General features: G+C 45.4%; 1 protein-coding gene across 1 annotated transcript; it reads left to right on the forward strand.

The window, feature by feature from the left end:
• Positions 1-858: 858 nt before the first annotated feature.
• LOC139280217 (ferritin heavy chain-like) lies at positions 859-8,598 on the forward strand. Its single transcript, XM_070899822.1, is given in 5 exon segments — positions 859-1,180; positions 2,023-2,169; positions 4,664-4,789; positions 8,209-8,353; positions 8,356-8,598. Coding segments are annotated over 5 exon segments (540 nt in total). The 5' UTR covers positions 859-1,078; the 3' UTR covers positions 8,376-8,598.
• Positions 8,599-24,666: the final 16,068 nt, after the last annotated feature.

Genomic DNA, 24,666 nt, shown 5'->3' on the forward strand with positions numbered 1-24,666 from the left:
TATATTTTGTGTGTGAGGTGAAGAACCTTTAGCATCCCGAGTTATTCTCGTCATGATGATCTCACCCAGACAGCAATGCAATGGCGGATCTTGGCACATTTATATCAGTGTTGTTAGCCAAAGGTCCCTTTGTAAAATGTCTGGAGGGAGAAGGGCGGATGTAAGTTGTAGACTCAATGGCTGAAACAGAGCCAACGTGCAGAGTCATGGGGTAAGTAGAAATGAAATGATGCGCATTTTCATACAGAAGGCAAATGTTCCGGTGTAACATGACTGTGCACAAAGGCGTTGTTGTCTCCTGACTCAGCCATTTACCAGCCAGACCCTCTTTCTCTATTGAATCGAGACTCAAATGTTTACCTCTCTTATTGTGTCCTGATTGCCCTTCATTTTAGTTTTTTTAAATAGTGTAAAAGATGGTGGTGGTGGAACGAGGGAGAAGTGGCGCCGGCCTTCTCCGTTCATTTCTCCTCACGGGTTTTAACGGCTGCTCCCCGCGCGGTTGCCGCCTCACGCGCGAGGTCCCCCGTCAGCGGACAGCGCTGGCTGTGGGCGTGGCTGTGGGATCGCGCGCTCCCCTGCCTAGCTAGCTGTGAGGTCGCGCGTTCCCCTGGCTTGGCTGGGCTGGCTGTGGTGTCGCGCGTTCCCCTGGCTGGGCTGGCTGTGGTGTCGCGCGTTCCCCTGGCTGGGCTGGCTGTGGTGTCGCGCGTTCCCCTGGCTGGGCTGGCTGTGGTGTCGCGCGCCTCTTCCCAAGGGAAGGGGGGGGGTACGTTTGGAGGTTATTTTTTTGAAATATCCGCCCAATCGCGTGCGGCCCGCAGATCACGCATGCGCGCCAAAGCCTTATATAAGGCGCTGTTGGCAGTGGGGGCTGAAGTCAGAGTGAAAGGAGTGAGGGAGAGAGAGGGTGTTCCTGCTTCAACAGTGTTTGAACGGAACCTTCATTTCCCAGTTACTTTTTAAAAAAAAAAATCATCCATCCGCCCCCATTAGCAGCTGACCGCACAGTCATCCGCTATTTACCATCCTGATTATATTAACCCGAGCACCCTCCCCCACTTTCCCTCAGCCGGTCGCCATGAGCTCCCAGGTGCGACAGAATTACCACCCCGACTGCGAGGCCGCCATCAGCCGCCAGATCAATCTGGAGCTGTACGCGTCGTACGTCTACCTCTCCATGGTGAGTGCGAGCAAAACCGGGGGGTAAAGGGGGGAGAGGAGACGGTGGGATGATGCCTGAAGGGGGCTGGGGATGGCAGGGAGTGGATATTGTCTCTGGCGAGCTTCGCCATTTAGGGCCGTGCGGGCGGGCGGACACGCGATGATGTCCTTTCACAACACGACGAAAAAATAGGGTGTGAGGAACCTGATCGACTTGTATTTATCTCCGGCTTTTATGGTATCTCCGAAATGTATAGTTATGTATGCAATGGATTATTTTGAGGTGCAGCAAACCTATAGGTAAACGCAGCAGCCATTTTGCGAAGTCTCCAATCAACAACACTCAAGAACAGTTCATTTTCTTTTGGTGGCGCCTGAAGGAAAAAGGGAATGTTGGCCAGGACAGTTCGACAGCTCCCTGCTTTTTGTTCAAGACCCACCAGCGATAGCTTGTATTTATATAGCGCACTTAACGCAGTGAAACGCCCCAAGGCTTCGCAGGAGTGTCCAGATAAGAATTTGACCGCATAAGTAGAAATTAGGGCAGGTGACCAAAAGCTTGGTCAAAGAGGTAGGTTTTGAGTCTTGAAGGAGGAAAGAAGTGGAGAGGTTTCGGGAGGGAGTTTCAGAGTTTGGGGGCCCAGGCAACAGAAGGCACGACCACCAAAGGTGGAGCGATTATAATCAGGAGGGCAGACATCTGGACCACTGGAGTAGTGTGTGTGGTGAATTGAATTATGCTATAATGTTGAGATATTTCAGCTGTTTGCTATGGCAATGTCACTATATTCAGCTATGTCACTATAAGCAAATACTCAATATTGCATGTTAAAATATATATTGTACACTCTCCTTTTTCAGTCCTATTACTTTGATCGCGATGACATTGCATTGAAGAATTTTGCCAAATTCTTTCTGGAACAATCTTATGAAGAACGCGACCATGCTGAGAAACTGATGAAACTACAGAACCAGCGAGGAGGGCGCATCTTACTCCAGGATATCAAGGTTTAAAAAGCTCACTAGTACATTCTGATGCTTTTTGAATGCTTGTTAAAGCAACTAGAATCAATCATAGCACAGATGGAGGCCATTTGTCCCATCGAGTCTACACCAGCTCTTTCAAAGAGCAATCTAGCCCATTCCACTAACTTACAGTTCATTCAGTAATTGGCTATTAATCAATAATTTGCACTGAGGGCTTGGTTATGGCATTGTGGAGCTGAGCTGTACTAAACCAATTATTTGAGAGTGAAAACAGGTGCTAAATGCTGCTGTCAATGAGACATGCTGTTTGAAAGTCTGGTTTTAGCATGCAGTTTGGGGCCTAATTGTTGATTACCACAATTTGAATTTGCTTGGAAGTGCTAAATCAGACACCTGCAGATTTAGCACTGAAATGCTGTTTTAGATGCAATTTTCGTGGAGCAATGTGATTATATTCCAAGCACCCACTTGTATATTCCACTGCAGCAGGTTTCAGGGTGGCTCCAGGACAGAGAGAGTGCTCCTCAGGTGCTGGAAGGGGAGGGATGCACTGTACCTGTAGGGGAGGGGAGTCCACCTTGCCCTCCTGTCCCCCTCTCCTGCAGCAGCTGCTGCTGCTCTGGCCTCGTGTCCTGCAGACCAAGGGGGATCCCTAGCAAGATGTCATGACCAAGCACTCCCTTTCTCCTAGTGATTTCTATAAGATAGCACTTTACCTTTTTTTAGGTGAAGTTCTCAGAATTTCCAGAATAAATGTTGAAGTCTTGACCGTGTCCCAGAAAATTTCCCGGTGTTTTAAAAAGTCCCCTTCAAACCTCCAGCAGCAAGTGAACAGTAAAATGTGATGTACTTTAAGTCGTATCCAAAATACTCAGCAACAACTAGTTTACTCCTGGTCAAGCGCTTGTATGTAATAGTGCATTGGCATTATGAATGCATGTAACAAAACTTCAGCTCAAGTATTGAAGGCTTTCTAGTGAAGCCAGTCTTTTTTTGTTTATTGCTGTTGATGCATTCCAATCGTGCCACGGTGTGTGGGAGGAGGTAGAGGAGGAATGATATAATTCCCTCTATTCATTGCATCTCCCTTTTTTTAAATGAAGTGATGACTGGGGATCTATCTTGAATCAGGAATGTGCTTTCAATCTACTGTCTTTCCCCATCTTGGTTTCAAGATGCATGACTTTGCAGGTCAAACAATACTGAAGTTTCAACATTGGGAGCTGATTGGCCTAATGGCTTTCTGTAATGTAGCTGAGGGTAATGGAAAACATGAAAGCTGAATCCCTCCTGGGATCTGTTTTCATAATTGAAAAGCCCATGGCTCTGATTTCCTATGTTCTCTCCTCCCTTCCAAACGCTATTGCACTACTCTGCAATCTTTTAAACATTCACTTTGCATTGTAGGTGCAGCATAATTAAAGGTGATCAATAAGTTTGCAACCTATTTAAAAAAATATATATATTTTTTAAACATGAAAAATCTCCATTGGAATATTTGGGAGGAGAAAGTTAAATTGTCTTGACTTAAGCTTAAATCTCCTGGGTGATGCTGTGACTAAGGGCAAGGATGGGCAGGCTGTTTCCCGTCATCACCAAGATCACTGTCTTGTGCTTTTCTTTGCCTTTGTCCAAACCCCCCCCTCTTTCCACCCCCCCCCCCCCCCAAAAAAGAAGTGTTGCATGAAGTTTTGTGGTAAGGTGTCACAGGCATTTGGTCTCCATCCTTAGAATGTACTCCATATATAATGAGGATTTAAGATTGTTTGTAGTGACTCCTAATGCTGCAGATTGCAGTCCTGGACAATAGTGAAAGGAGGTAAATGGACAGCTGTTGCAGCAGCATGGAAAATTACCAGAGGAAGGGCACCTGAAAGTTGGGGTTGTGGAAGAGTGTACAAGTATCCTGAAGGATGGGTCCCTTGGGACACTCAAATGTGCTTGGTGTGGGATCGTCCTCTTGCACTATTAAAGGGCCCCAAATGTAAGTCTTTCAAATACTCCTTCCGATACAGCAATTTACATTTACTTCTACAATCTGGTATACAATATTCATTAGGGAGACAGAGCGTAGATTAGATGACTGCTGTACACCTTTGTTCCATTGTCACCCCTGTGGCATATTTCCACTCTGACATGTCAATGCCCTAGGCTTTTGATTTGAGCTGCCCTGATGTAGAACATTGACATCTGGGATTTAATGCTGCTCCCTCATTTTTCTTGCACTCCAGCAAACGGTAACAAGGAATGTTATAATTAATATCCTTGCACAGCATGTAACAAGTGTTTTTGCCATAGCTTCACTTTGTCTGGCCGTCCCTTGGCAATTGTCTTGTAGCCTGCTTTTAAAAATAAGCTTGCTGCAGGGGGTCACTGATCCATGCTGCAATATTCCATGGTGTTTCTTGAGCAAAACATTGGTTTGGGTTCAGGTGCTTGACAATGTTAGCAACCCTGTTGGACAAGCCCCTAATATTTGTTTGTGAAGTAATTGATGCATTTTTCTCTTTGATAGAAACCAGATCGTGATGAATGGGGAAGTGGCTTGGATGCAATGGTGTGTTCTCTGGAACTGGAGAAGAGTGTGAACCAATCGCTTTTAGAGTTGCATAAACTGGCTACAGACAGGAATGACCCACATGTACGTATTTCTCGAGCATCATGCCTGCTGGTGTGGGACACTTGATAAACTTATCTGTTCGTAGCCAGCATGCATTGTAGGCTGGGTCTTAACTGGAAAACTAGGTGGTAAATTGTGAGGTGGAAGAATAGTGAAGGAGTTCTTGGAATTAATGCTTGTGTTCATTTTTTTAAATTGGATTTTGGGTGAAATTGTGGATGTGAACTTTTGTACAATTTAAAACTGTTTGTCATTTGAAATTTGAGATATGTCTGGAGAGCATTTTAAGCTGCTTAACACTAGGGTGACCTACTAGTGACTGCAGGTCTAGTGGTGGAAGGGGGGGCTTTTTCTTCTAGGTGACCAGAGTATTGTCCAAAAAGCATATTGGCTGTATTTATTTTCGCCACAGCACTTGGTACCAATATATAAAGCCTAGTGATGGCACTTTATCCCCTTGGAATCTGCATCAGATCTCTCTGGGCCCTATTATCCTGCCAATGAACACTGTTCATAAATACTGTAATGGGTTACTTCAATAATAGAGGCCATGGAAAATAGGAGCCGTAGTAACCCATTCGCCCCTTCGAGTCTGCACTGCCATTCAACATGATCATGGCTGATCCTCCATCTCAACACCATATTCCTGCTTTTTCCTCATGCCCCCTGTGTCTAGAAATCTATCTATCACCCTCTTAAATATATTCAGTGACTTGGCCTCCACAGCCTTCTATGGTAGAGAATTCCACAGATGAAAGGTTCACCGCCCTTTGAGTGAAAACATTTCTCATCTCGGTGCTAAATTTCCTACCCCGTATCCTGAGACTGTGACCCCTTGTTCTAGACTTCCCAGCTAGGGGAAACATCCTCCCCGCATCCAGTCTATCCAACCCTGTCAGAATTTTATACGGTTCAATGAGATCCCCTCATTCTTCTAAACTAGTGAATACAGGTCTAGTCGACCCAATCTCTCCTCGTACGACAGTCCTGCCATCCCAGGAATCAGTCTGGTGAACCTTCACTGCACTCTATGGCAAGTATATCCTTTCTTGGGTAAGGACCAAAACCGCGCACACTACTCCAGGTGTGGTCTCACCAAGGCCCTGTATAACTGTAGTAAGACCTCCTTGCTCCTGTACTCAAATCCTCTTACAATGAAGGTCAACATACCATTTGCCTTCCTAACTGCTTGCTGCACCTGCATGTTTGCTTTCAATGACTGGTGTACAAGGACACCCAGGTTCCTCTGTACATCGACACTTCCCAAGCTATCACCATTTAAATAATACTTTGTCCTTCTGTTTTTCCTACCAAAGTGGATAACTTCATATTTATCCACGTTATACTGCATCTGCCATGAGTTTGGCCACTCACTCAACCTATCTAAATCGCCTTGCAGCGTCTTTGCATTTTCCTCACAACTCACAATCCACCTAGTTTTGTGTCATTAGCAAACTTGGAAATATTACATTTGGTTCCCTCATCCAAATCATTTATATATTGTGAATAGCTGGGGCCCAAGCACTGATCCCTGTGGTACCCCACTAGTCACTGCCCGCCACCCCGAAAAAGACCTGTTTGTTCCTACTGTTTCCTGTCAGTTAACCAATTTTCAATCCATACCAATATATTACCCCCATCCTATGTGCTTTAATTTTGCACACTAACCTCTTATATGGGACTTTATTAAAGGCCTTCTGAAAATCCAAGTACACTACATCCTCTGGTTTTCCTTATCTATTCTATCAGTTACAACTTCAAAAAACTCCAGTAGGTTTGTCAAACATGATTTTCCTTTCATAAATCCATGTTGACTTTGTTTAATCCTGTGGATATTATCGAAGTGTGCCATTATCACATCCTTTATAATAAACTGGAGCATTTTCCCTACTACTGATGTCAGGCTCTCCCTCGTTTTTTAAATAGTGGGGTTACATTTACCACCCTCTAATCTGCAGGAACTGATCCATAATCTATAGAATTTTGGAAGATGACAACCAATGCATCTGCTATTTCCATGGCTACCTCTTTTAGTACTCTAGGATGCAGATCATCAGGCCCTGGGGATTTATCGACCTTCAGTCCCATTAGTTTCTCCAACACTATTTTCTTACTAATCATTTCCTTTAATTCCTCTTGCTTAGTAGACCCATGGTTCCCTAGCATTTCTGGGACGTTATTTGAGTCCTCTTCCGTGAAGACAGAACCGAAGTATTTAATTGTTCTGCCATTTCCTTGTTCCCCATTACAAATTATCCTGTTTCTGTCTGTAAAGGACCTACATTTGTCTTCACAAATCTTTTTCTTTTTATGTAATTGTAGAAACTTTTGCCGTCTGTTTTGAGGCAGGAAATGATAGAATGGGGTTGTGCTCAGTGTGTGCTAGAATTCAGATTTTGCTGTATTGAACCATGGACTGGATTTGTTTCCTTTTTTGAATTGGCTTAGGCCTGTAAATTTGGACATGACTATTACCTTGGATTATTCTGATTAACTTACTTTGGTCATTCTGTTCAGTAACTACAAGATAGCTTATCTATTTCTTCTCTTCACCCTCCCCACAATAAGTGTCTCTTTAAGCTTTTTAGTATTGACATGTATTCATGGATGGGGTAAATGATGTAGCTTATACCCCAAATGAGCCAGATGCAAACTGCTTATAAAATGGGTTAATGCACACCATTTAAAAAATTCTGTGGCATGAGCAGTAATTATGTGCTGAATGAAAGGGCATATATGCTTAATGTATTCTGACTTAACTGCATCAAGCTCTCCTCCATTTTCAAGATTTAAAGCAACAATGCATGTCTATACTTTGCTGCCAGATATCGAAAGAACATGCCTGAATGCAGAATGTAGAAGAGGCTTACCTGTATTTCTGAAAAGCTTTGCCTGTTTTCTTTGAAATAGCGCAAATGTTTGTTGGCTTTAAATGCAGTTGTACAGATTGCAGAGCTAGCACAGGGCATTCTCAACACTAACCGTCCAATCAATTGCTGTGGAAACACAATGGGGTCGATTGGGTCAGGTAGCTTCCTTCTATTTTACTTGCTTCCAAACCTAGAATAATGCAAAGTGGTCCCCCTGGCTAATTGAGTAATAGATATGAGGATGGCTGTAAGTAGATGTGAATTGTTGAGTTTGCCTTTTAGTTCAGATGTGCAGTTTGAATTTGTTGCACTTTGTAAGATATTCCATTTGGCGGCCTCCTACCTTAGTCAGGGAGATGCATGGTAATTGTAAGAACAATGGGTTTCTTTCCTACTTGAATCCCTTTCCTGATGGTGACTCTTGCTCGGGTGCAGTTCAAGTGAGAGCCAATGGGGGAGGGCTTACTGGATAGCAATAGAGTGGAGACTTTGCTGCCCTTGAGGTGATTATTATTGGCACTTTAAATGCTGAATGTTATTGCTTAGCCTCTGATTCAATTTTCTCCACAGCTGTGTGACTTCCTGGAGACCTACTACCTGGATGAGCAGGTCAAGTCTATCAAGCTACTCGGAGACTATGTAACCAACTTGCGGAGATTGGGTGCTCCTGAAAATGGAATGGCTGAATACTTATTTGACAAGCACACCTTGGGTAAAGACAGCAGCTGAACACCTGAACTGCTGTCTATCCCTTGCTGCTTACAGCACTGTCTGTGAAGCTCAGTGCATGTTTAACTTATGTTTGTAGTCTGTCCAGTTTTCACTCCCCCAATTATGTAATTGATTGTACCACCATAAACTTGAATGGGTTCTATTAAGCTGCATATCGGTGGATTTATTGAAGTGTACTTGTAAAAAATGTTCTTTGGCTTATCTCCAAATAAAGCAACTTGAACAAAAGTGCTGTTTCTGGGTTTTTGGCTTGTTTTCGTCCCTCCTCTCAAAAGCACTGACTCGATAGAATACAGTTCATGCTAGACAGTGAGTGCAGACTATTGTATGTAGAATGTCACAGTTGAGCCTGATCTTGCCCTTTTCTTGAATCCCCATGCACACTACAGGATCACTTGTATTCTGAAGTGGGAAGCTGTAACTGAACACTTATAGCACTGTTGGGTTACTTGATGCAAAACTTCCCCCCCCCCCCCCCCCCCCCAAGTCTCTCTCTACCCCTCCACCCCCTCATATAGCAACTAACTTGACTGTCCCAACATTTTTCATTACCACACAAAGGCTGCCTCTTGCATTGTTTAGTTGGGGTATATTGTTTGGCTTTCAATTTACTGAGTTACCTAGATTGTAATGCAATATTGTCACAGCTTGCAACTAGTATGCAACTGAAACAACTTTACTGGAATGCTAAATTTAAATTTAAAAAAAAACTGCATTGATGGAAATCTGAAACAATGCTGGAAACATTGCAGGTCAAGTCAGCATATTTAGAGAGATTGGACAAGATGTTTCAGGTATTGACCCATCAGAAGTAGAGTCTACAACTGAAATGTTAACTTGTCTATTCACTCTCCAGATCACAGAAATTTACAGCACAGGAGGAGGCCATTCGGCCCATTGTATCTGCCTGCTGACAGCTATCCAGCCTAATCCCAGCTTTTGGTCCGCAGTCTTGTAGGCTATGGCATATCCAAGTACTTTTAAATACTGTGAGGGTATATGCCTCTACCACCCTTTGAGGCAATGAGTTCCAGACCCCCACCAACCCCAGGGTGAAAAATAGTCTCCTCAAATCTCCTCTAAACCTCCTACCAAATATGTTAAATCTATGCCCCCTGGTTATTATTGACCCCTCTGCTGAGGGAAATGGCTCCTTCCTATCCACTCTGGGGCCCCTCATACTTTTATGGACTTGCTTATTTGTACTGTGAAAATGGCCGCCCTAGTTCATTCTTTGTCTATGATTGGTCCCCTTGGAAGATAAGCCGCACCCTGAAGTTTCTCTGGAATATGTAACTGGAACCACCCATCCCAAGGTCTCTGACTTCGCAAATTGTAACGAGGTCCACTTTGACTTCCAGAAGCCACAGAGAATAGATCTCCCCAGATGGACCCCAAGGGCCAGCCAAAGTTCCTTACCCCAGTGCAAGTGCACTGTGTACGGATTGCTAATGGGTTTACTGGGTATGAGGTGAATAGTGACAGTGTTGTGACTTCTGGATTTTATCCACTTCAACGATGTCCCTTGTCGGGGGTTGTAAGAATGTGATCAGTCTACCCTGAGTTCACTCTCCCCTCTGATTTCTCTTCCTCCTCCCCCTCCCCGCTGTCTCGCTCTCTGTGCCACGCTCTCTTGGTCCCACGCTGGTAGCTCTCGGCCGCGTGGAATGTTTGTCAGGGCCGCACTTCTGGGTCGGTTGTGGGGTGGAGCTTGACAGGCGCACAGGAAAAACAGTTCAAATAATTACTCACTACTTTTGTACACCTTAATCAAGTCTCCCTTCTGCCTCTGTTCCAGAGAAAACAACCCCAGCTTATCCAATCTTTCTTCATAGCTAAAATTCTCCAGTCCAGGCAACAACCTTGTAAATCTTCTCTCTATCCTCTCGTGCAATCACATCTTTCTGTAATGTGGTGACCAGAACTGCACGCAGTACTCCAGCTGTTGCCTAACTAGTGTTTTATACAATTCAAGCATAATCTTCCTGCTCTTGTATTCTATGCCTTGGCTAATAAAGGCAAGTATCCCTTGTATACCTGTCACTTTCAAGGATATGTGGACATGCACTTCAAGGTCCCTCTGTTTCTCTATACTTCTGTGTCCTACCATTTATTGTGTATTCCCTGGCCTTGTTAGCCAAAGGGAATACACAAATGCCTCACACTTCTCTGGATTGAATTCCATTTGCCACTTTGATATCTTCCTGCAGTCTACAGCTTTCTTCATTATCAACCACATGGCCAATTTTTGTTACATCTGCAAACTTCTTAATCATAAACCCCTACATTCAAGTCTAAATCATTGATATATACCACAAAAAGCAAGGGACCTCGTACTGAGCCCTGCGGAACCCCACTGGAAACAGATTTCCAGTCACAAAAAAACCCAACTACCCTTTGCTTCCTGCCGCTGAGATACTGACCTGCAGAGTCCAGTCTCGACCACAACAAATATATCTGAACTGCATCAATGCTTTTTCATTTGATGCACTAGTTCTACTGTGAGATTACTGAAAGGCTACTTAAGAACTCGATTAAGACTACCTATTGAATGTAGGTTCTTTTAAACAAGCAAATGGATTCAAATCCATTTCCCAGCAGTGAAAGCCTCTAACATCTGTCACAGCTATCACAGGACTCAATTTATTTCAAATGTCATCATGGGGTGGGGGAAATCTTTCTGGTAAGAGCTGTGAGGGAAGTGGATTATTATCTTCTGTGAATATGGTTTTCAGATGCTTTGAAATTTGAAGGGAAAAATTAGAGGGAGTGCTTTTTATTGCAAATTACATTCTGTATTCATGTGTTGGGAATAATGTCATGGTAGTAAAATTAAACATTTAGGCGTTGAGATGAGGGATGGCTTTACATAGCATAAGAACATAAATAGGAACAGGAGTAGGCCATACGGTCCCTCGAGCCTACTCCGCCATTTAATACGATCATGGCTGATCCGATCATGGTCTCGGGTCCACTTCCCTGCCTGCTCCCCATAACCCGTTAATCCCATTATCAGTTAAGAAGCTGTCTATTTCTGTCTTAAATTTATTCAATGTCGAGCTTCCACAGCTCTGAGGCAGCGAATTCCACAGATTTACAACCCTCAGAAGAAATTCTTTCTCATCTCCGTTTTAAATGGGCAGCCTCTTATTCTAAACTTTGTCCTGGTTATTTTTCCTTGGCTGTTCCCTAAACAGCTTTATTCAATTTGATGTAAAACTTGCAGAGGTAAAAAATTCACCCCCACCAGAAACCTGGCGCAACTACCGTTTTCTGGATGTTTTTAAACCGTCGTCCCAGACGAGGCGAACCCTTGATCCATTTTGAGCTCTTTAGCAATTTTTTTGGAGTGGACCAGAAGTCGATCATAATGGGGACGGAAGTGCGGCGGTAATGGGGGCGGAAGTGCGGTGGTAATGGGGGCGGAAGTGCGGCGGTAATGGGGGCGGAAGTGCGGCGGTAATGGGGGCGGAAGTGCGGCGGTAATGGGGGCGGAAGTGCGGCGGTAATGGGGGCGGAAGTGCGGCGGTAATGGGGGCGGAAGTGCGGCGGTAATGGGGGCGGAAGTGCGGCGGTAATGGGGGCGGAAGTGCGGCGGTAATGGGGGCGGAAGTGCGGCGGTAATGGGAGCGGAAGTGCGGCGGTAATGGGGGCAGAAGTGCGGCGGTAATGGGGGCGGAAGTGCGGCGGTAATGGGGGCGGAAGTGCGGCGGTAATGGGGGCGGAAGTGCGGCGGTAATGGGGGCGGAAGTGCGGCGGTAAGTGCTGTGGAGGGGTGGAAGTGGAGGCAGGACGGAGTCCTGACAGCGGTGCTGACGTCAGTGCGCGTGTGCGTCACCACATCTCTCCCTCATTTAAAGGGGAGAGAAGCAGCCATTATTTAAGCTGGGCCACTCGGGAGGGTTTTAGCCGGGTCAGCGGCCTGGCATCCAAGAGGGGATGCCAGGTTGCCTGTTGGCGCCAGGCTGAACCCGGGTACCATAATTGTTCGGCCGATCGGAAGTTGGCCGGGAAAAAAAAAACATGGCGGCCGTGGCAGTGCGCCCTCCCCTTGAAGGGCTGCTGCGGCTCACAGTGAAAGGAAGCCGTACCCACAGAAAAAGCTGTCGGGGTCACCGCATGGCGGAGCTATCATTTTTCCAGCTAAATTTTGCGGGGGGGGGCGGGTGGTGGTGCTGTGGAGGTGCAGCTGGGCGGTGGCGTGTGCTTTGATGACACGCTTCGGATGGTCAGCAGCAGCAGAACGGAAGTGGGGACCCCCAGAAAAATCCCCCGAGTTGAATTTCCACCATGGCGGCCATTGGACCGGACGTTGGTGGCTGCTCGACTTCGCCGCCTGGCCGCCGCTTTCTGGCGGTAAGTGGCCTTTTTGGGCAGCTGTACTTGGGGCCCATGCAATCTTGGCAGTGCAGCTACAATTACATTTTAAATGTATAATATTGGCTGTAGAAATTCATAGCGAGAAGTGAAATTTAAAGCTTGGAACAAGACTGAGCTCTTCCATCACGGGGCTGCAGTTTTCAAATTTTTAATCTGCTCGAAACAAGATACTATACTGACATCAGAATGCACACTGCCCAGGCTGGATTTGTGTTCCAGGTCAGGAATTAGGCCAGTACAAAGTTGTACCCTTTGCTGATTTCCGTGTAACCAATTTGAAGGCTTCCCCATCGATGATTATTGGTCTAGCTGAGACCTGATTTGACTGATCTCTGGAGGGAAAGATTTGGCGATTTAAAGAAAGCATCTTTCTGTGATCATAGCTTTTTAAATATCAAATTGGAAGTACTTTTAAGTACTAGAAATTCCTGTAATGAAAGTGTTAACTTAGCAAACTTACTTGCAATGTGATGTAAATTATTGAAATGCATTATTGCATTTTGTCACTTTCTTCCCCGTCTTTTCATTGATGCTACCCTTCCAATGCTGAGGATTTGGAAGAAGGGACTGAGTGTAACGTAGCCAAGTTTGCTGACGATACAAAGATGGGAGGAAAAGCAACGTGTGAGGAGGACACAAAAAATCTGCAAAAGGACATAGACAGGCTAATTAAGTGTGCAAAAATTTGGCATATGGAGTATAATGTGGGAAAGTGTGAGGTCATGCACTTTGGCAGAAAAAAAATCAAAGAGCAAGTTATTATTTAAATGGAGAAAGATTGCAAAGTGCTGCAGTAGAGCGGGACCTGGAGGTACTTGTGCATGAAACACAAAAGGATAGTGTTATATATGGAGAAAGAGTTAGACTGAACACTGTGAGCTCAAAGTAAAGTATGACCGTAGTCTTTTATTGCAGGTCTCCAGAGTGCCTCTCCAGCCTTCTTAAATACCTGTGCTCCCAAGGGATTATGGGATCGCTTGGGACTCCAGGGGATGAGCACTCTGGTGGCTGTACAGAGTAAATACAAGTTTACATATATAACAGATAGTATGCAGGTACAGCAAGTGATCAGGAAGGCCAATGGTATCTTGGCCTTTATTGCAAAGTCTTGCTACAGCTATACAGGGCATTGGTGAGGCCACATCTGGAATACTGCGTGCAGTTTTGGTTTCCATTTTACGAAAGGATATACTTGCTTTGGAGGCAGTTCAGAGAAAGTTCACTGTTGATTCCGGAGGTGAGGAGGTTGACTTATGAGGAAAGGTTGAGTAGGTTGGGCCTCTACTCATTGGAATTCAGAAGAATGTGAGGTGATCTTATCGAAACGTATAAGATTATGAGGGGGCTTGACAAAGTGGATGCAGAGAGGATGTTTCCACTGATGGGGGAGACTGGAACGAGAGGGCATGATCTTAGAATAAGGGGTCACCCATTTAAAACAGAGAGGGGGAGAAATTTCTTCTCAGAGGGTTGTAAATCTGTGGAATTCGCTGCCTCAGAGAGCTGTGGAAGCTGGGACATTGAATAAATTTAAGACAGAAATAGACAGTTAAGGGGTTATAGGGAGCGGGCAGGGAAGTGGAGCTGAGTCCATGATCAGATCAGCCATGATCTTATCGAGGGGACGTATGGCCCACTCCTGCTCCTATTTCTTATTTTCTTATGCATTGGAGTCATGCTGTAACTTAATTTGTGCTTGTCACTAATTGGAATGTTGTTGGCATGAACTCTGTGAACATATTCATAAAACGAATCCTCTTAATCCTGAGTTTATCGGACTTCCATACATGATTGCCTGTTTTTAATCTGGTTAATAAGAATGATCTAAAACCGGGCATCTGGTGTTTGAAATGGAGTCTGTGATTCATAATTCTGTGGCTCAAGTCCTCTCTGATTCCTGCACACCCATCACCCTCATCCCTGAAAAGCTTAACTGATTTACCAGTTTCCTTGCCTGGGCATAGATGCAAATTATAACACTACAACTGCTGACTCAGAACAGACCAGGAATGTATCTGAACTAAAGTCTATCTTGACCTTCCTGGTCTGTATAACTTGGTGGTGTATTGCCCTACTGGAGCAGAGAAGGATAAAAGAAGATTTAATAGCGTTTTTTTTAAACTGAAAGAATGGAAATTGTGATTTGCACAGCTGTGAGAGAATAAACCCTGAGAAATGAAGCAACATAAAATGCAGATGATAATCTCGGATGTTTTCTTCCAACATCCCGATAATCACACGGTTTTCACAACCACAAGGAACACCAGTGTGGAAAATCAACATTGACATTATACGCACTTTCCCTAATTACCCATGGATTGTCACAGCACTGACATCCATGTGGTGTGGCTCAGGAATCCAACCTTTTCAGGTGCATGAAGACAGAAATGAGAAAAAAGACAGCAAGATACATGCAGAATGTCCCCACCCCTTTGAAACAACAAGAAACACCCCCCTCCCCCACTGGTCATCAATAATGTAGGTTGACGAAGAAAATTAGGAGCAGTGGGAGACCCATATCTTGCACAGCAGTGAACGGAAACTTGAAATGTGACCACTAATCTTGAAGCTGATTTTTGCTCAGCAAGTGGAGCAGATTACAAAAAATATACCATCCCATCATTAAAAAATGCATAACCTGTTATCCTTCTCTGCTCCAGTGGGAATAGTCCCAGTATGTGAAATCTCTCAACTATTTTCCCATCCTTGGCATAGTCTGGGTGAATCTATGCTGTATGCTTCCGATAGCTTTAATGTCCTTTCTATAACCATGCTTCCAACTATGGTGTAAACAATTGGTGCCCCGACCTGCGAGGACACACCAGCAGCAGGTCGGGAGTATAAGACGAGGAGCCACTTCAAGATACAGCGCGAGCCGCTCCAGGAGGGCGACTGGTTGACGTCACCAAAACCCAGGCCGCCGATTGGAGTATGGGCAGGAACTTCGACGGGGCCCAGGTACAGCTGAGGTGCAGCGAATGACCGGGGCAGAGGAACGGAGAGAGATCCGGGCCAGAAGAGGCGAGGGCCCAGGGGCAGCACGGGCCAGCCCACATTGCGATATGTGTGCGCACTAGGTCCGTGCAGCAGAGCAGGTCTCCAGTCGTCTTGGTTAACCCTTGCCACTGGACCAAGACCTAGCTCTGTCAAACCCGTGTGGTGGCTGGTGTGCAACGGTCACCCTACATTAAAAAATCCACACACAGGCATCTTCCACCCTTCAGGATGTAGTTCGTGACCTAGAATATCAAGTCCTTCATTGAAACACCTGTGAACTCATCCCTTTTTGGTGTGGAACATAAGAACATAAGAATTAGGAACAGGAGTAGGCCATCTAGCCCCGCGAGCCTGCTCCGCCACTCCACAAGATCATGGCTGATCTGGCCGTGGACTCAGCTCCACTTAGCCGCCCGCTCCCCATAACCCTTAATTCCCTTATTGGTTAAAAATCTATCTATCTGTGATTTGAATACATTCAATGAGCTAGCCTCAACTGCTTCCCTGGGCAGAGAATTCTACAGATTCATAACCCTCTGGGAGAAGAAATTCCTTCTCAACTCGGTTTTAAATTGGCTCCCTCGTATTTTGAGGCTGTGCCCCCGAGTTCTAGTCTCCCCGACCAGTGGAAACAACTTCTCTGCCTCTATCTTGTCTATCCCTTTCATTATTTTAAATGTTTCTATAAGATCACACCTCATCCTTCTGAACTCCAACGAGTAAAGACCCAGTCTACTCAATCTATCATCATAAGATAATCCTCTTATCTCCGGAATCAGCCTAGTGAATCGTCTCTGTACCCCCTCCAAAGCTAGTATATCCTTCCTTAAGTGAGGTGACCAAAACTGCACGCAGTACTCCAGGTGCAGCCTCACCAATACCCTGTACAGTTGCAGCAGGACCTCCCTGCTTTTGTACTCCATCCCTCTCGCAATGAAGGCCAACATTCCATTTGCCTTCCTGATTACCTGCTGCACCTGCAAACTAACTTTTTGGGATTCATGCACAAGGATCCCCAGGTCCCTCTGCACCGCAGCATGTTGTAATTTTTCCCATTCAAATAATATTCCCTTTTACTGTTTTTTTTCCCAAGGTGGATGACCTCACATTTTCCGACATTGTATTCCATCTGCCAAACCTTAGCCCATTCGCTTAACCTATCTAAATCTCTTTGCAGCCTCTCTGTGTCCTCTACACAACCCGCTTTCCCACTAATCTTTGTGTCATCTGCAAATTTTGTTACACTACACTCTGTCCCCTCTTCCAGGTCATCTATGTATATTGTAAATAGTTGTGGTCCCAGCACCGATCCCTGTGGCACACCACTAACCACCGATTTCCAACCCGAAAAGGACCCATTTATCCTGACTCTCTGCTTTCTGTTAGCCAGCCAATTCTCTATCCATGCTAATACATTTCCTCTGACTCCGCGTACCTTTATCTTCTGCAGTAATCTTTTGTGTGGCACCTTATCGAATGCCTTTTGGAAATCTAAATACACCACATCCATCGGTACACCTCTATCCACCATGCTCATTATATCCTCAAAGAATTCCAGTAAATTAGTTAAACATGATTTCCCCTTCATGAATCCATGTTGCGTCTGCTTGATTGCACTATTCCTATCTAGATGTCCCGCTATTTCTTCCTTAATGATAGCTTCAAGCATTTGCCCCACTACAGATGTTAAACTAACCGGCCTATAGTTACCTGCCTTTTGTCTGCCCCTTTTTTAAACAGAGGCGTTACATTAGCTGCTTTCCAATCTGATGGTACCTCAATACGAGGGACTGCCTAAGAAGTATTGCCCTAATGGGCGAACAGTTTCAGTTCTGATGAAGAGCGCATTCCTGAAACAACATACCCTATCTTTTCTCTTTACAAATGTGGAATTACCTGTTTATTTCCTGCATTTGTAGTTTTTCCTTTTTATTCTAGTTTTATAAATGGACTTTGGACTATAGGCTTGCATTTTTGTGGGGAGGGGAAGAATGGACAGAAATGGTTAAATTTAGTAAAGCACTTTTATCAAGGCAAAATTCTCATCTTTCGACAAATGCTCGTTCCACCTCCTGATTAGCTCCTTTCGTAAATTGCTTCAATTCCTGAAGCAGAGCTGTTTGCAATGGATCAGGACAGAAGGAAAAATACAAAAATGGTAAACTGCATTGCACAAAGGTTTAACTGTAAATTAGTTACTATGGCAATGAGTGGCTTAAAAAGTAGTTTTGGAATGTAAGTATGCGTGTTAACACTTAATAGTGCCACCAAGATAACTGCTGAAATCCTTGGAGCAACTACATTAACATTCAGTGTCCTTGCACTTAAGTAATTAAAAAAAAGTTTTGGAAATCGCTTTCAGCTAATTGGAGACAAATTTTTTGAAGTTGAGGATCCTAGTTCCAGAACAGAGAGTCACTGGAAAACAAATGTACTTTTTGTTAAGTATGGAAGAACTCCACAAGACTGAGTACTGTGAGCTAAAATAGATGTGACCTTAGTCTCTTTAATACAACTCCAAAGTGCCTAAGCAGCATGGCAGACAACCTTTTATACTCCCTTGCACGAGGTGTGCAGGTGACCCTTGGGCCTCCAACGGTTTGGTGGCAAGTCTTACACGGTTACAATGTTTACATACATAACATCACTCCCCCCCCCCCCCCACCCCCCCAAAGTCTTTGATACAAATTATTTACAAGTTGAGACAAACCGGCACCCTACGCTCCCTGGTTGACCTGGTTGAGTTCAAACTCTGACATGGGTGAGTTGGTCGGACCATTGCTGCACTGCGGCGCAACTGATCTGACAGGACTGTTGGGAATGGTAGGTCCATCCTCTTGATTGACAGCGAGGCCGATTGTTGGTTGGGTCGATGATGGTGAGGTCTCCTCTTCAGGTTGTTCCTGGTTGTCAGTGAACTGCAGTTTGGTCTGATCCAAAAGCTTTCTGCACGTTTGTCCATTCAATAGTTTGACTATAAACACTCTATTCCCCTTCTTGGCCAAGACAGTGCCAGCGACCTATTTAGGACCATGACCGTAATTAAAGACAAACACAAGGTCGTTAATATCAATGTCATGCGATACAGCCGTGTGATCATGGTACATGTTTTGCTGGCGACGCCGGATTTCCACATGATCATTTAGATCCGGGTGGACTAGGGAGAGCCTGGTTTTGAGTGCTCTCTTCATTAATAATTCTGCAAGGGGAACCCCAGTGAGAGAGTGGGGTCGCGTCCGGTAGCTGAGCAGAACCCGAGATAAGCGGGTCTGCAAGGAGCCTTCCATCATGCATTTCAAGCTCTGCTTCATAGTTTGGACTGCCCGTTCTGCTTGACCATTGGATGTGGGCTTAAACGACACAGACCTGATATGCTTGATGCCATTATGGGTCATAAACTCGTTGAATTCCGAGCTGGTGAAACATGGTCCATTGTCACTGACAAGGACGTCGGGCAAGCCGTGTCTGACGAACATAGCCCGCAGGCTTTCAATGGTCGCAGTGGATGTGCTGGATGACATGACTACGTATTCAATCCATTTAGAGTAAGCGTCCACTACAACCAAAAACATCTTTCCGAGAAAGGGGCCAGCAAAATCTACGTGGATCCTGGACCATGGTTTGGAGAGCCATGACCATAGACTCAATGGAGCCTCCCTTGGTGCATTGCTAAATTGTGAGCACGTGTTGCACTGGTGTACGCATGATTCTAAGTCTGAGTGAATGCCGGGCCACCAAACATGCAACCTGGCTAAAGCCTTCATCATGACTATGCCTGAGTGGGTATTGTGTAGGTTGCGTATAAACGTTTCCCTGCCTTTTTTTGGCAAAACCACACGATTACCCCATAAGAGACAATCCGACTGGATGGACATTTCATCTTTGCGTCGGTAAAACAGCTTAATTTTCTCTTGCATTTCCCCGGGAATGGCCGACCAACTCCCATTGAGGACGCAACTTTTTACAAGTGATAGCACAGGATCCTGGTTGGTCCAGGTCCTGATCTGGCGAGCAGTGACAGGTGACCCCTCGCTCTCAAAAGCATCCATGACCAGAAGCAAGTCTGCGGGTTGCGGCATTTCCACCCCGATAGTGGGCAATGGTAGCCGACTGAGGGCATCAGCACAGTTCTCCGTGCCTGGTCTGTGGCGGATAACATAGTCATAGGCGGACCATGTTAGTGCCCATCTTGGGTGCGGGATAAAGCATTGGTGTTTATACCTTTGCTTTCTGAAAACAGCGAAATGAGCGGTTTGTGGTCGGTTTCAAGCTCAAACCGAAGTTCAAATAGATATTGGTGCATTTTCTTAACCCCATATACACATGCTAACGCCTCTTTCTCGACAATACTGTAGGCTCTTTCAGCCTTAGACAGACTTCTAGATGCGTATGCAACCGGTTGAAGTTTGCCCGATACATTGGTTTGCTGTAACACACAGCCAACCCCGTACGAGGATGCATCACAAGCTAACACTAATTGTTTACACGGGTTATACAGTACAAGTAACTTATAGAACAAAGTAGGTTTCTGGCCTTCTCAAAGGCTGTCTCTTGAGATTTACTCCAAACCCAGTCATCACCCTTACGTAGCAACATATGCAACGATTCCAGCAAAGTGTTTAACCCGGGTAGAAAGTTACCAAAATAGTTGAGGAGTCCCAGGAATGAACACAGCTCCATCACATTCTGTGGTCTGGTTGCATTCTTGATGGCCTCTGTCTTTGAGTCCGTGGGTCTGATGCCGTCTGCAACAATCTTTTTCCCCAAAAATTTCAACCCTGGCACCAGGAAAACACACTTGGAGCATTTCAGCCTGAGTCCCACTCTGTCTAGTCGACTTAGAATCTCTTCCAGGTTGTGCAGGTGTTCGGTGGTGTCACAACCGGTGATCAGGATGTCATCTTGAAACACCACGGTGCGCGGAACCGATGTCAGCAGACTCTCCATGTTCCTCTGGAAGATGGCAGCAGCCGAGCGAATCTCAAAAGGGCACCTGTGGTATATGAACAGTCCTTTGTGCGTGTTGATGCACGTCAATCTTTTCGAAGATTCAGCCAGCTCCTGTGCCATGTAGGCGGAGGTTAGGTCCAACTTGGTGAATGACTTCTCCCTCGCTAACGTTGCGAATAGGTCATCCGTCTTGGGTAGCAGGTACTGGTCTTGTAACGAGACTCGGTTGATCATTACCTTGTAGTTCCTGCAGATTCTGCCATCGCTTTTCAACATCGGAACAATCGGACTGGTCCACTTGTTGAACTCGACTGGCGACATGATTCCCTCTCATTGAAGTCTGTCCAGTTCGATCTCAACTTTCTCCCTCATCATATATGGAACCGCTCGGGCCTTGTGATGAATGGGCCGTGCATTGGGGACTAGATGGATTTGCACCTTGGCGCCTGTGAAGTTGCCGATGCCTGGTTCAAATAGTGACGGAAACTTGCTCAGCACTTGGGCGCACGAGGCATCATCCACTGAAGATAGTGCTTTGATGTCGTCCCAGTTCCATCGAATCTTTCTGCCAAATAGCGTTGGGCCATCGCCTGGTACAATCCACAGTGATAAATCATGCACAGCTCCATCGACGATACCTTAACTGCCGCACTGCCAATGACTGATATGAGCTCTTTGGTGTAGGTGCGCAGCTTTGTCTGAATTGGGCTCAGTTTGGGCCTTGGTACCTCGTTGCCCCACAGTTTCTCAAAAGGCTTCTGGCTCATAATTGACTGACTCGCCCCCATGTCCAACTCCATTGATACTGGAATACCATTCAATTTGACTTACAGCATGATAGGAGGGCTCTTGGTGGTGAAGGTGTGTACCCCATACACTTCTTCCTTGGGTTGAGTTGTCTCTCTTGTTTGTTCTGTGTGATCCGCGCCGGATCGATCATCCTCTGCCGACTCTGCCACGTGGTGAGTCGCAGCACTCTTGCACATTCGCTGGAGGTGCCCCATTGTTTCGCAGTCTTTGCACACGTAGTGCTTGAATCGATATTGATGGGCTCAATGATTACCCTCGCAGCGCCAACTTGGTGCTAATGGATTTACATTCACGCCCGATGGCGGACTCTGAGTCATCCTAGATCTTGCAGCTGCGGGCGTGTAGGCCCTGCCATATGCAGTTCTGCCTGCTAGCGTCATTATTTTATGCACAGTACTTGCCGGTGAGCTTCAATGCTGGGAAGATATCTGTCTGGTATTATCGCTCGTGGATATGAATGCCTGGGCTATCGTGATGGCCTTGCTCAGGTCTAGGGATTCGGCGGACAGCAGCTTGCAAAGAATGACCTCGTAGCCGATGCCAAGCACAAAAAGGTCCCACAGCATTTCCCCCAAAAATCCAGCAAATTCGCAAGTTCCTGCAAGGCGTCTCAGGTCGGCGATATAACTTGCCACGTCCTGGCCCTCGGAGCGGTGGTGTGTGTAGAAGCGATACCTGGCCATTAAGATGCTCTCCTTCGACTTGAGATGGTTCTGAACCAGCGTACACAACTCTGTATATGTCTTCTCCGCTGGTTTCTCCGATGCTAGCAGATTCTTGATGAGGCCGTATATTGTGGACCCACACACAGTGAGGAGAATCGCCCTGCGCTTGACCGCTTTATCGTCCCCATCCAGCTCGTTGGCCACGAAGTACTGGTTGAGACGCTCAACGAAGGCTTCCCAATCATCACTCTCTACAAATCTCTCTTAAATACCAACGGCAGCCATGACCACGTGAAAGTTCATAATCTGTTACTCGTCGCCAATTGTTAAGTATAGAAGAACTCCACAACACTGAGTACTGTGAGCTAAAACTGATGTGACCTTAGTCTCTTTAATACAACTCCAGAGTGCCTAAGCAGTATGGCAGACAACCTTTTATACTCCCTTGCACGAGGTGTGCAGGTGACCCTTGGGCCTCCAACAGGTGCGCCCTCTGGTGGCAAGTCTTACACGGTTACAATGTTTACATACATAACACTTTTTACATGAACTAAAATCAAAATTGAGTTCTTACATAATTGCTTAAAAATCATGCAATAGTAAAATGACAAACAGAAAAAATAATGGAAGGGAGAAGAAATGCAGTAGTTTTATTATTTTCCTCACCAATTTTCTCCGCTATCTGTCCTGACAAGTACAGAAAGCGAAATAAAGAGAGGGAAAGAAAGATAGGATTAAGAGAGAGGAAAGAAAAGACAGAAAAAGTAAATAAAAAAAAACATTTTTGTTTAAATCTCCAACACTGATTAAATTCAGAAGAAATGAAACTCCACACTTGTAAAATTAAATTTTCAGTGCCGGCGAGGTTATTTGGCAATAATTATGACTTACCATGCGTTTAAAAGTGAACTTACACCTAAATGTACCAGCTTAACTTTTTCTGGTGTGTTTAGTGATGTGAGTACCACAACTTCACAGCCTTAGATTGATTGTAACGTCGAGTCTATTGGCGAGGTACTGTTATAGCACAACCTGTGGAGGAGCAAGGTAACTCGGACTGCAACGGCTGGATTTCCGCATTTAACTGCGCACGTGTGTACTCCTGAAGTTGCTGTCCGATTTACTCCACAATAACGGTGAGCGCTGTTAACCTCACCATTATCCTCAACGCAAAATCCGGGCCATTGTGTTAGGCTCATAGCATAACTATGTACATATAATTGGTCAGGTTTTTTTCAGTATATGTTTTATAACTTTAGAAAGTACATGGAGTTTGGTTATATTGACATTTTGTTCATACAGTGGTTTGCATGAGCATCATTATACATTGCATTAATGAAACAGTTGTACATACTTAAAGGATGTGACACAGTGAAGGTCAGACTGGTCACCTGTTAGCATGGAGAAGTGCTTTTGGAGGTAACTAGAGGAGAAAGCTTTTTATGTTAGCGACGGAATACTGTTGTTTAGAGTACTAAAGCATGGCGGAGAAGTACTCTTGGCGCGAATCCATGACCTCATCTCTCTTATCTGGAAGGAGGAGAGCGTGCCAGGGGATTTCAGAGACCCTGTAATCGTGACCATCTTCAAGAAAGGTGACAAGTCTGACTACGGTAATTACAGAGGAGTTTCTCTGCTGTCTGCCGCAGGGAAAATCATTGCAAGAATCCTCTTATATCATCTCCTCCCAGTGGCTGAAGAGCTCCTCCCAGAATCGCAATGCGGATTCCGCCCACTGAGGGGCACAACGGACATGATCTTCACTGCGCGACAAATCCAAGAGAAATGTAGGGAGCAGCATCAACCTCTGTACACGGCCTCACAAAGGCCTTCGACTCTGTCAACTGTGAGGGATTATGGAGTGTCCTTCTCAATTCGGCTGTCCTCAAAAATTTGTCACCATCCTCCGCTTGCTTCATGATGACATGCAAGCCGTGATTCTTACCAACGGATCCACCACAGACCCAATACATGTCAAGCAAGGCTGTGTCATCGCACCAACGTTCTTCTCAATCTTCCTCGCTGCAATGTTTCATCTCACCTTTAACAAGCCCCCACTGGAGTGGAGTTAATCTACAGGACAAGTGGGAAATTGTTCAACCCCGTTGCCTCCTGTCCAGATCCAAGGTTGTTTCAACCTCTGTCATTGAATTACAGTGTGCAGACAATGCTTGCATCTGTGCACACTCGGAGGCTGAACTCCAAACCATCATTGACACCTTTACTGAAGCGTACGAGAGTCTGGGCCTTACATTAAATATCAGTAAGACAAAGGTTCTCTACCAACCAGCCCCTGCCACACAGAACTGCTTCCCGATTATCAAGATCCATGACATGACCTTGGACAATGTGGACCACTTCCCATACCTCGGGAGCCTACTGTCAACAATGGCAGACATCGATGACAAAGTCCAACACCGCTTCCAATGTGCCAGTGCAGCCTTCGGCCACCTGAGGAAAAGAGTGTTCGAAGACCAGGATCTCAAACCCGGCA

Source organism: Pristiophorus japonicus, chromosome 14 (genome assembly GCF_044704955.1).
Source record: "Pristiophorus japonicus isolate sPriJap1 chromosome 14, sPriJap1.hap1, whole genome shotgun sequence".
Lineage (NCBI taxonomy): Eukaryota > Metazoa > Chordata > Chondrichthyes > Pristiophoridae > Pristiophorus > Pristiophorus japonicus.